Consider the following 12109-nt stretch of genomic DNA (forward strand, 5'->3'; position numbering starts at 1 on the left):
GAGCCAGCTCGGCTTCCAAAATGCAAAATCCTTTTCCATCAGCCCTGCCAGTTTGGTGTTAATGCGTGTGTGAAGGAGCCGGGGGGGTGGGGGGAGACTTCTGTTAAACCAAGGAATGATTTCGCCCTTGCTGGAGTGCTGGCTTGGTGCAAAAAGGCAGGGAAAGGGGCAGGAGCTGTTTCTGGAGCCACCAGCTCCCTGCTGCAGCTCCCCAGCAGCAGGTGGACGTGTCATCCCCGTCCCCAACAGCCCCATCCCCTCTGCCTTTCATCCAGGAAAAACCTCCACGGGGGCACAGCCGAGCCCCCGATCCCAGTACAACCGGGTTTGTCCATGCTGGGGCCAGCACCGTTTGCTCCCCTCTTTCTCCAGCAAACACCGCTGCCTCCAGACACCCTCCACCTTCCCCTGGCATCCAGCTCCCCCACCACAGCTGCAGTTTTTGGCTTCCCGAGGCCCGTGCCACATGCGTGTGGCTTTGCAGGGTTCCGGGCTCCAAATTCAGCGGGGGCCCTCGCGGTGTAACCAGCTTCAGCAGGGCACGCGCGCTGCACTCGGATCACCCGACACCAGGCGTTTTCCCACCGCACACAATAAACAGCCGTAATAAATTGCATTATGCAGAATATATTTATGGCTAATTTTTTTAATTTAAGCCACCTGGGAGATTTTGTTAGATTGGCCGATACGGAGCTCTCGGTATCCTGGTAATCTAATGAGAGCTAATAGACAAAATAGGATGATGTTACAGCAGTCTCGGGGCTTTCCATTTTCTGTAGCCCTCTCCGAGATCAAACTGGCAGAACTCATACTTTTTGAAATTTTATACATAATCGGTGATGCAACTGCCAAAAATAACCTATTCACAGAAGTCTTGCTCCTCTGGTTTGTAGCTCGTTGCAGTCCTGAAACTAAAAGCACTGCTTTACAAGGGAACCGGGCTGGGGTCAGGGAGCGGGGGCTACGGTCGTGTGGCAGTTTCCACCCTGCGTATTATTTTACAGGCAATTTAAATTTAGTTTAGAGTTTAAACAGGGCTAAGGAGTAACGCACGTGATCAGACATATGAGCAATTCTTGATGAAGAAAAAAAGAAAAAAAAAAAAGAAGTAATTTTTGTGTATCTCTTTTCTGTCCAAAAATGTTGCCCTGATATGAGATTTTCTAAACAAAAACTACTGGTGCCAAAGGGGAATGAGTGTTCCTATTGTACAAATCAAGCCCTATCAGGCAGACTTGCCACCATAAAACTCACATGCCCCTCACAGATCAGCCAAGGCTTGCAAAAAGAGTTGAGCCCATCGCAGATCTTGTTGAGCCAGCACCTCTCCGTCCCGTGCCAGCCCCGTTCCTATTTGTGCCACCTCTCTGCGGTGGCTGGGGCAGTCCCCACGCACAGCCCTACCTTCAGCTGCCTCCTTGCCTCCTGTTGTTGCTGGGACTAGGAGGCCATGTGGTACATTTCAGCCTTAACTTCGAATTTCCTTTATTTTGGAGATCAAACTTTGACGTTCCCTCAAGGTAGTGGGGCTTTATGCCGTTGCAGATATCCTAGTTTAAAAGATAATGCTCCCCTGAAACGGAGCACGATATTAAAGCCTGAAATAAAACAAATTGTATTTCACTTCTCAGCTCCTATGGCTGGATTAGCTCACACTTCTTTCTCTTTGTTACACATTTAGCACCAAACACAACATTCATTGCAGGCTGGCTTCCCTCCTACACGGCTCCGGGGTTGCCTTTTCTTGCAAGAGCCCTGGAGAAGGCTTTGCCCAGCGATAGCCTGGACGTGCACACAAAAGGGGGGGAGCATAGGGTCTGTGAATACCAGGCAGGACTGCTCCATACCCTGGGCATTTTAATTTTCATATTTAAAGCAGCAATGCAAAGAGGCAGAGTCCTGGCTCCATGGGTAACAACAGCCACCTCTTAGCACCACAGAGCATCCTGCAGCTGCACCTCGGGACCCCCTCACAGCATCCTAACCTCATGGGCTCCTTTCCCCTTCCCACCCGTGTAAAACCCCTCTGGGGACTTTTGCTTTCAACCACAGGCACTGGGCACCCCTGAGATGGGGAGCAGCCACCGGGAACCCTGCAGTGCAGACACAAGCAGCAGCAGTGATGGAAAAGAGCAGCGGACTTTGAGCCAGGCATCGGTTCTCCGTTGTCTGAGCCGAAGCCTGTGTGTTTTTTTTTTCTTTTCTTTTTTTTTTTTTTTACGTCCATTTCGTTTTTTAAAGAGCAATTCTGTGAGCCCAGCCTCGAGTCAATGCCTCCGTATGAAAGGCGCTGCCTTAACTAGGTGCACAGAGTATAAAGCCAGGAAGAATGGTCTGCTCTGACCCCCTGCACAACACAGGCTACAGGAATTCCCTAAATTAATTCCTGTTTGGATTAGCTCATATCTTTTTAGAAAAACAGCCAACCTTAATTAAGACAAAGGAATTCCAGTGATGTTGAAATCCACCCAGCTCTCAGTAAATTGTTTTAATGGTTAAATACCTCCACTACTTAAAATATAAACTGTATTTCTAATCTGCATTTGCCCAGTTCTAGCTCTGTCTACTGGATAGTATTACACTTGTATCTGCTAGCTGGAAAAGCTATGTATGATTAAACCTCTTTCTGCTTTTCATGTAGGAGCTCACAGCCTTGCCTAACTAAACTAAAATGATGTAAAACTGACTGTATTAAATCATGGCAAAAGAGCTCTGACTTGCTCCAAAAATGACAGCAAACCTAGTTAAATTTTAAACAAACAAATATCCTGAATTCTTAGCTGGAAACCTGAGCGTCTGAGCGGTCCCTTCCAAAGTTAAAGTACATCTGCTTCGAAACTGGTTTACAGCGAGGCAGGGCAATTCCTGTGGACAAGGCTTCATTAGCTGAGATTTATAAAACTCCGGCTGCTTCCCACTGCCCTTTCCTCAGCCACCCTCCAGCGGGCTGGGCTGAGCGCCGCCGCAGCGGGTACCTGTCCTCACAGCACACCCTGCCTTCATCTCCAGCAACCATCAGAGAGCCGTGCTCCCCGAGACGGCCAGAAACGTCTTCTCTGGCCAAACGTCTTTGCTTACATGTGAAGTCAATAAATATTTCAGAGTGCGTCCTCCCACCACGGAAGTCCACAATTAATGCACTTGGGATACAAGCCAGGGACCGACGTCCGGGCTCACAGATCCCAGCTCTGGGTCCGAGCTCCTTGTAGGTAGCCACAAATATCTTGAACCCCTGAGGTTGTAGAGCCATGGGTACAGAGCCTGCAAGCACCCACAGGAGCTGGGGATCCCTCTGTAACCCAGCACATGCATCGAGTGCAATTGCAAATATCCAGTGTGTTTACCTGCTTTTTCAGCTGTATGTTCACATACATATAGGTTCTCTATAGGCATCTTTATATAGCTCCATGTCGGTATCATACACCTTGATAGAGCTCCGTGGCACGAGCAGAGAGGTGTGTTGTGAATGCACACCCCTGCACACAAGCACGGCAGGCACGGGCACACACACGCACACACATCCACACAAATAACTGGGTGAATAGGTGAATATGAACACTAATAGCCATTTATGGCAACAACAATGAAAGCTGTCCCTGGAGCCCGCCTATGGTACGGCAGCCAAAATGATTGAGTACGTCCAGGGCACCGCCGCAGCAATGGCACTCACGTGGGCCTCCTTTTGGAAATGATTAATATTTAACTGGCTTTGTGAACCTGGCTTTGTTTTTGGGAGCGATTAGATAGCGCGGGGCGGGAGGTGTCTGAGCGGCTCCCACTCGTGCTTCGCAAGGAGACGGAGAGAAAGGGATCAGGGGAGATATGGGGCCGCAGACAGAGCCCCTCGGCCCCGTTCGCGTGTGCTGGGGGGGGAAGAAAAGGGGGGGAAAAAAGCAGCCCGAGAGGCCGGTGTAATAGGATGCTGCAGCTTTTCTGCAAGAGGTGAAATAATTTTAAACACAGACACACAATGAGTTTATTTATTTAGAAAGTTGTTAAATAGAGTCTGGGAATTCAAATATTCAATGTTGACATTGTGCAGGGCTGGCGGGGAGCCAGCCCCGGCGCTCCGGGGGGACCCAATGGCCGCGGCGCCCAGGCCCTCGCCCCTCCCAGCCCACGGACGAGGTAAAAGCCATTAGTTATACCCACAAGCAATAGCTGAATCCGAGTCAAATAATGTTGCCTCAGCCAGCCAACTTCAAAGGCGTGTAAGTGTGTTTGGCTTTTTAGTGCTGGAACTGCAGCAATATGTCACACTTTTGAAAGAGTTTTGTAAACAGTTCCTTCCCCTTTGTAGAAACATTTCTTAAGTTTCTTGTACCCCGTGTAAACAGCGCTAATTAACAAGGGTTACATTTTTCATTTACAAGCAGGGCCGCATTAATGACGAGCTCGCTCCTCGGACCCTCCTTCCCCTTTGTGTCCTGCCCCTGCCCCTCACCGTGGCCGGGCCAGTGCGGCGGGGGGCAGCTGGGGGCAGACGGGGGGCAGACAGGGGGCATTTGGGGGCATTTGGGGGCAGCTGGGGGTAGCTGGGGGCAGCTGGGGGCAGCAGGCAGTGGTGGCTGCCCAGGGGCAGGCGGCGGTGCCAGATGTGGTGGTGGTGGCTGCTGGGGGGAGGAAGAGGGGGTGGGCAGGGAGAGAGGGAGATGGAAAAATTGGGGGGAGAGAGGAGGGAGAGAAGGGGAGGGAAAGGAGAGACTGGGTGAGGGAGTGGGAGGGAGAGAGGGGAGGAAGGAGGAAGGATGGAAAGAGAAAAGGAAGGAGGGAAGGAGGGAGGGAGGGAGGGAAGGGGAGAGGAAGGAAGGAAGGAAGGAAGGAAGGAAGGAAGGAAGGAAGGAAGGAAGGAAGGAAGGAAGGAAGGAAGGAAGGAAGGAAGGAAGGAAGGAAGGAAGGAAGGAAGGAAGGAAGGAAGGAAGGAAGGAAGGAAGGAAGGAAGGAAGGAAGGGGAGAAGAGAAAGAGAAAGAGAAGAAAGAAGAAAGAAATAGAAGAAAGAGATGAAAGAGAAGAAAGAGAAAGAAATAGAAGAAAGAGAAGAAAGAGAAAGAAATAGAGAGAGAAAGAGAGAGAAAGAAAGAGGGAAAGAGAAGAGAGAGAGAGAAAGAGAAAGAGAGAGAAAGTGAGAGAGAGAGAGAGAGAGAGAGAAAAGAAAAAGAAAGAAAGAAAGAAAGAAAGAAAGAAAGAAAGAAAGAAAGAAAGAAAGAAAGAAAGAAAGAAAGAAAGAAAGAAAGAAATTTAAAAAAAAAAAAAAAAAAGGAGAAATAGAGGAAAAATGAAGGGCAAAAAAAAGAGGGGGAAAATGAGGAGGGAAAGTAGGAAAGGAAGCAAGGGGCGAGGAAAGCCCCCCGCCCGCCCTGCACCCTGCCAAGGGTTAAGGCAGCGCCCCGGGACGATGTGCCCGGCATGGGATGGGATTGTCTCGGCCGGCCCCGGAGCCTCCCGTGCCTGCGGCCGCCGCGCAGAAGCCACCCGGGGACAGCGCCGCGCCGGGATGCTGCGGGCCGGGCCGGGACAAACCGAGCCGGGACAAACCGAGCCGGGACAAGCCGAGCCCAGCCGAGCCGAGCCCAGCCGAGCCGTGCCGGCTGCACGGCGCCGGCTGCGGTACAGGCACGGGTAAAGCAAGGGCGAGCGAAGAGCCCCGCCGCGAGGGCTGGGAGCCCGGGCACGGCAAACGTTTCCCTGCTCGAAAACAAATTCCCGGACCGAGTCTTAAACAGGCAAATAAACTTGCCGGCTCTGTTTTTCAATCGGGGTTTTTTAAGTACTAGGCTGAGGCAAATTACAGGCGCAGGAAAAGCTGCTGAAACTTAGGAAAGTGTTATTTTACTATCTCAGATGGTTAGGGGGATCTGGATCTACCTTGGCCGCACTAAATTGCCTGTAAAAAAGTGGTGATAAAGTGTAAAAGTAACAAGTGCCTCCTTCTTCACGTGTGTTCCCCTAAGCTGATCACCTTCTGCCTCTTTATGAGGCTACCGGGGGGCCGGGGGCTGCCCCGGGCCGGCTGCAGGGCTGCGGGCTTGCGGCGGCCGGGGCTGGGGCGGGGGTTATTCGGGGATAAGGGATCCCCGGGGGGGGGCACAACCCCCCCGGACCGGCACAAAAAAACTCCCCGAGCCCCTGGTGCTGCCCGGCGCTGCGCGACCCGCGGGGGACCACGCAGGTGCAGCGCGGCTGCGGATGGCCGGCCCCGCATCCCCAGGGCTGGACCCGCACCCCTAGGGCAGGATCCGTACCCCCAGGGTCAGATCCGCACCCTCAGGGTCAGATCTGCACCCCCAGGGTCGGATCCGTACCCCCAAGGCTGGATCCGCACCCCCAGGGCCGGCCCCGCACCCCCGCACCCGGCCCCGCACCGCTCGCCCCGCACCGCGCTCCGCAAGCGCGGCAGCGAGGAAGGCTTCAGCTCCCTTTTCCCCCTGTTTTTAAAGCTGGTCTTTAAAAAAAATAATAAAAAAAAATATCACTAGTTATTCCCTACTAGTTATTCCTCTACTAGTTATTCCTCTTTTTGTTTCTTCCATTTTTTTTTCTTTATAGTTTGGGCGCACTGTAAGGGGGGGACACCTCCAAATTGGTTTTCGGCAGTTTTACACCGAGGCCGAGCAAATGTTCACGGCAGGTACCCGCCTATGACGACGAGGGAAAAGCTTTCCTGAGCATTAGCGGCAGCCACACAGTCGGGGCGATTTTTATTTGCCGCACACACAAAAAAAGTAAAAGTGAAATAATGCAAGGGGCGCGCTGGATCCCGCTCCCTGCCGCTTTTCCACGTAAGAGGGTGAAGGCTACGAAATGCTTGCTGGTCCCAGCCCCGAAAGAAAGCACCGAAAAGCTGCAAACTTTTCCGACGACATCGCAGGGGTCGCCTCCGACCCCGCTTCCACTTGCCGTGAAACCGAGCGGTTCTTCGGGGGGGGGGAGAAAAAAAAAATAAAAAAAAGAGCGAGCCTTTCGCAAAACGCCCGAATCCCGGCTTTTTAAACCCGATTTCCTTTAGAAGTGGATTGCAGCCGGAGGATTAGTTAATGCAGCCGCGGACACGGTGCTAGCCCCGGAGCAGGGACCGCGAGCTGGGCACCGAGCAACATTTTTGTTTGCAAACTGTGTGCGCCGGCTTCCCCGCTCGAAAATCACCTAATCAAAGGCAGGTTGCTGCCGGTATTGTTAAGGTTCACGGCAAAGCTGGGGATGATGCGGAGAGATCTTTCGCTCCCCCTTTTCCACGCTCCTCTATTTTTTTGCCCCCTTCACAAATAAAGAGTAAATAAGCATCTGCTTTTTACGTCACGCAACTTATGCAACATTTCATCTGACTCTTTTTTTTTTCTTTCTTTCCTTTTTTTTTTTTTTTTGCCTGCCCATTTATTTTTTTTTTTTCACTCGGGAATGTGGGTTGCCAGCGACATGGATATCAACCGAAACTTGCCCAGATGTGTCAGGGAAAATAAAGACATCAGCTGCTTTTAAAATAGGACGCCAAAGCTGGCGAAGTTTGGTTGTTGATTCCCTCTTTTTTTAAAAAAATTAAAATAAAATAAAATCAAAACACCGCTGCAGTTAAAAGCAAAGATCTCTATCAGAAAGGAGAAACAGATGGAGCGAGCGTAGGACAAATAATTAAATAAGTCGGCGGTTGCGTGTGGACGGCCGAGCCCTCGCCCCGCGGAGCGGAGACCTCGGGGCGGCCAAAGCGTATAAAAAACCGCTGGAGAGGAGCCCGAAATCCCGGCGTTTCGCTCCCCTTTTCCGCGGCTGCCTCCAGCCTCTCCCCCTGCCCCCGGCCGCCCTCCCTCCCCCCCCCCTTCCAGCTCCGCGCAACCTCCGCGCAACCTCGGCGCAACCTCGGCGCAGCCTCCCCACGCGTGCCGCGCTCCCACGGCCCCCCCGCCCGGTGAGGTCGGCCCCGAAACCCGCGGATAAAGGGGCTGGGGGGGTTCCTTTTGGGGTGGGGGCACAAGCAGAGGGAGGAAGGGGGGGGGCCGGCTACCTGCGCGCCCCCGCGGAGCTGCGGGGCCCCTCGGTGCGCGCACGCACCCGCACCCCCACCCGCGGCCCCCAGCCCTGCGCGCAGCCCACAGCGCCCACTATAGGGCCCGCAGCCTCTCGCACATCCCCCCCCCGACCCCCCCCCCTCCAGTCCCCGGCGGCGGCAGCAACTTCCAGCGCTCGCCACTGAACTTTTCCTCAACTCCTTCCCCACCTCCCGCCGGGAGCCCGCAGCCCCCACGCAGGATCCGGCCCCGCTCCGTGCCCCGGCTGCAGCCCCGCAGCTTCCCCCCCCCCCCCCCTCCGCCCCCGGCCGTGCCGAGCCGAGCCGAGCCGGGCCGGGGGATGCTGCAGGTTGCCGGCCAAGCTCCTCGCCGCATCAGCCCCGTCTGTGCAACATGGCAGAGAGCGAGGGTGGAAAGCCAAGAGAAAGGGGGATTGCACCTACTTGCGGCCAGCTTCCTCGCCCTGCCTTTGGATCGCATGCTGCCAGTCCCGCGGCCGATGCTGCCGGGGGGGTGGGGGGGCTTTTTTTTTTTTTTTTTTCCTCTCTTTTTCCTCCTTTTTTTCGCTCCCCCTCTCTCCTCTCCCTCTCCCGCACACACACGCTCTCCCTTTCTCGCAAACCCGGCTCGCTATCTCTCCAGCATTGTCAGTTTGGACACCTTCGCACATGCGCACGGGCGGCTCCCCCCCGCTCTTCAACATTTCAGCGCCGCCAAAAAAAAGTTTGCAGCGATCCATCACCGCCGGGGGGGACCCTGACAGCCGCCACCGGGGCCGGCCCGGGCCGGGCAGCCGCCGCCGGAGGGCTGCGAGCCGGCAGCTCCGCGCCCCCGCCGGGGCAGGGGCCGGGGCTGGAAGAAATGACATTTTTTTCCCCCATTTTTTTCATTTTTCCTCTCTTTTTTATTATTATTTTTTTTAATTTTATTTTTTTCGCTTATTAACGCCGTTCCGGCGTCCGTGCCCTAAGTTTAAGTTTATTTTCATCCGGCCGCGGTTCTCGTGGATCCCCGCGCACACACGGGTGGGCAGAGATAAGGTGCTGATGGGTTTGGTGGTGTGCGCGGATCGCTGCGCTGCGCGCTCGCCCAGCGCGGACACTTTCCCCACCTTGAACTCGGCTCAGCCACCGCCAGTTGGGCAGAAAAAAGCGCTTTTAAAACAGAAACACCGAGCGCTCTAATCTGTTTTAATTACAGGCTTTGCCAATCAAAGAGGGAGCGCGCTGAAATTGGGAACTCCTTTAGGGGATGGCTGTGTCCGAGGTATGAATCAATCCCAACTACATATAGATTTTCCTCCGGTACAACCTCCTTGCATTAAACAGTTTTGTTCAATACCTTCCCTGCGCTATTTATGTTCCCATTAATATCTGTTGCAAATCCTGCCAGACACCATAAAAGAAAATTACAATCTTTCAGACTCGGTGCTGCGCCAGTACATACACGCTGCTCAACTTTTTGTTTTAATAAAATCCTCAGCATCGCCCCTTCCCCTTCTCCACCCCCCCCCCTCTCGCTGCCGGTGCTGCGGATCGGGGCCCCCCCGCCGGCCAGGACCCCCGCACCCCACCCGTGTCCCCCCGGACCCATGCGAGATGAGGGTCCCCCTTCTCCCGCACCGCTCCCCAAAGGGCTGGAACTCGCCCTGCCGAGCCGCCCTTGATGCCGGGCGTTATTTGGGATTTGTGATTGGGATGATGATTATAATTATAATAATAATAATTATTATTATTATTTATTTGGGGGGGGCAGCTCCCAGCCCTGCAGCCCTTGCCCGCCGCAGGGGGATGCTCGGGGCCGGGCTGCGGGGCTGCCCTCGGAGGCCGGGCGTTATTCTCCGCCTCCAGCCCCTCCAGGCAGCGCCTCCCGGAGTGGGGCTGCCCAGAGGTGGGTCCCCAAAACACCCCCGGGACCGAGCCACGTAGCCACCGCGTCTGGGAAAAGCAAAATCCCCCGTGGGGGGGCTTTGCAAAACTCCCCCCTTCCCCTAACCTCTGCTCCTTCTTTCAGCGGAGACCCCCGCAAAGCCCCCACGAAGCCCCCTCGAAGCCCCCAGCCCCTCCCGGGGACCAGCCCCAAGCCCTGCGCCCCCCTCTTTGCCTGCCGCTCCCCTGCCCACCCGCGGGGAGGACACGCGTGGGAGCGCAGATGCGGCTTTCCCGGGGCGGGCAGCCCTCGCCCCCCCTCTCCCTCTTGTCACCGCCACCTGCCCTTCGTCCCGGCGGCCTCGGGAGCCCGGCAGGTGCCTCGCCACCCTCCGGGACCCCCCCCCTCGCCATCCCGGGCCGCCTCCCGGCCGCCCCCCGCCGCCTGCCCGCCCTCCCCGCCGCCCCCGGGGTCGGCAGCCGCAGGCTCCCCACGCTCGCTCCCGTCCCCGCGTGTTCGCGACGACCCCCCCGGGAAATCCGTTTCGTTCCCGACGGGGGGAGGCTCGGCCTCGCCGCCAGCCTCCTCCGCCTCCCCGCACGGCCGGCTGAGGGGACGAGAAGCTCGTTTGCAGCGGGTCCACGGCCACGCGGAAATATTTATTTGGGGAGGGGGGGGGGTGGGCGATGGTTTTCTCGTCCACGCCGGGAGAGCACAAGCACCCCCTCGCACATTCCCCGTAACAGGAAATTTTCTCTTCCTTACATGACAATTGAACGAGCCCCGCAGCCTACTTGGAGAAAAGTTGGAATTCTTCATCGAGGTATTTTGTTGGGCTATTGTCTTTGTGCAGTGAACTTTACGTCGTGCTATTCAATCGCCATCTATATTCTCCTAGCTACCAGTAAGATTAATTTAATCATTGTAATGCAATTATTAATACTGTTTACCCAACGCTTGATTTCGGGCTTGCTGTTAAGAAATTAAGCTCCTCGCTGGGCGACCGAAAGAAAAAAAAAAAAAAAAAAAAAAAAAAAAAAGCAACGCAGGGATTTCCAGCCCACGTTGAAATGAAACAGTCCTCTTTATTTAGTCTCAGAACTGCAGCTTTCAGCCATGGGCTCAATTAGGCAAAATGGAAACAATTTTCATTCATTGCAATAACTCACTGTTCTGCTGATCACTTTCAAAATATACACTTTATTATTATACGCTGACCCCGGTGCCGCCGAGTGGCAAGGCTAGAAAGAGGCAGAGGGATCTCTCCAGCCCCCTTGGGCTGTAATTATTAGAAATTAATTGGGTTCAGGACCCCGGGTAGCACGGGTAAATTAATAGCTTGTCTGGTTGTTTAAAGCCGGCCCCCAGCCCCCGGCCGAGCCGGGGAGGGGGCTCCCAGAGCCGGACCCCGCCGGGCGAGCGCCTCCGGCTCCCCCGCCGGCTTTCGGGGAGCTATGGAGGGGTTAAAATCCAACCTAAAGATCCTGTATACTTGGAGCTGTCGTACGGGGAGTAAAAGTGAAAAGGGAGCCTTAGGCAAAAGGAAATTACTGCAAGCCCGCGTGACCTTTCCGAGAGGTAATCAATCAAGTGATCAACAGGGATATTTATCATTGCTAGATGGGGCTACTTTACAAATGCACGGGGGGGGCACGCACGCACACACACAAAAGTTTGGATAAAGCCGGTGAGTCTGAAGACAAATACGGAGGCTTTAATCGCTGGGAAGCTTGCAAATTTCCCTTTCCGAGCTCCCAGAAGGTAAGGGAGGGAGAAAAGGGCTCCGAAGTTTCCCAGTAGAAAATGCCTCCTGTGCTAGGTGGTCACATGGAAGCTGTCCGCTCTGCTCGGCGGTCCTGGGAAAGGCTGGGAACGACAGATGTGATTAAAAGAAAAAAAAAAAAAAAATAGGTCCAAATACGAGGGAAAATAATAGAGAGAGATGGAAGCTCTGATAGCCGGGCTCGGTGTTTGTTTTCATGTAATGTGTTTTTATTTGCTGGCTCGAGCTCGGAGGCTGCGGAGCCCGCTCCTGGCTGCCTCTGCTCCCCGAAACGGTTAACTCGGAAACCAACCCAACGCAACCCAAACCCCAAAACCCGTGCCCCCTGTTAGACGAAATCAGCGATCTGCTTCAATTAAACTTGCTCTCCGTAGCATAAAGCATCCACCGCGATGCAGGCAATGAAACCCAGCAATAAAAGCGCTTGCATTTTCTGCACAGTTTCCCTCTCCCTTG

General features: G+C 54.4%; 1 protein-coding gene across 5 annotated transcripts in view; it reads right to left on the reverse strand.

The window, feature by feature from the left end:
* The window catches only part of MECOM (MDS1 and EVI1 complex locus), a 313801-nt gene extending 305191 nt beyond the window's left edge, over positions 1–8610 (reverse strand). The window contains exon 1 of one of the 5 annotated variants that reach the window (XM_068691592.1): positions 8445–8610. In XM_068691592.1, coding sequence (XP_068547693.1) covers positions 8445–8481 — 37 coding nt within the window. In that variant the 5' untranslated portion in view covers positions 8482–8610. The remainder of the gene's footprint in view (positions 1–8444) is intronic. The other 4 variants (XM_068691593.1, XM_068691595.1, XM_068691596.1 and 1 more) reach the window with 4 other exon arrangements.
* Between the last annotated feature and the right edge of the window lie 3499 nt (positions 8611–12109).

This window comes from Anas acuta, chromosome 9, assembly GCF_963932015.1.
Source record: "Anas acuta chromosome 9, bAnaAcu1.1, whole genome shotgun sequence".
Classification (NCBI taxonomy): Eukaryota; Metazoa; Chordata; class Aves; order Anseriformes; family Anatidae; genus Anas; species Anas acuta.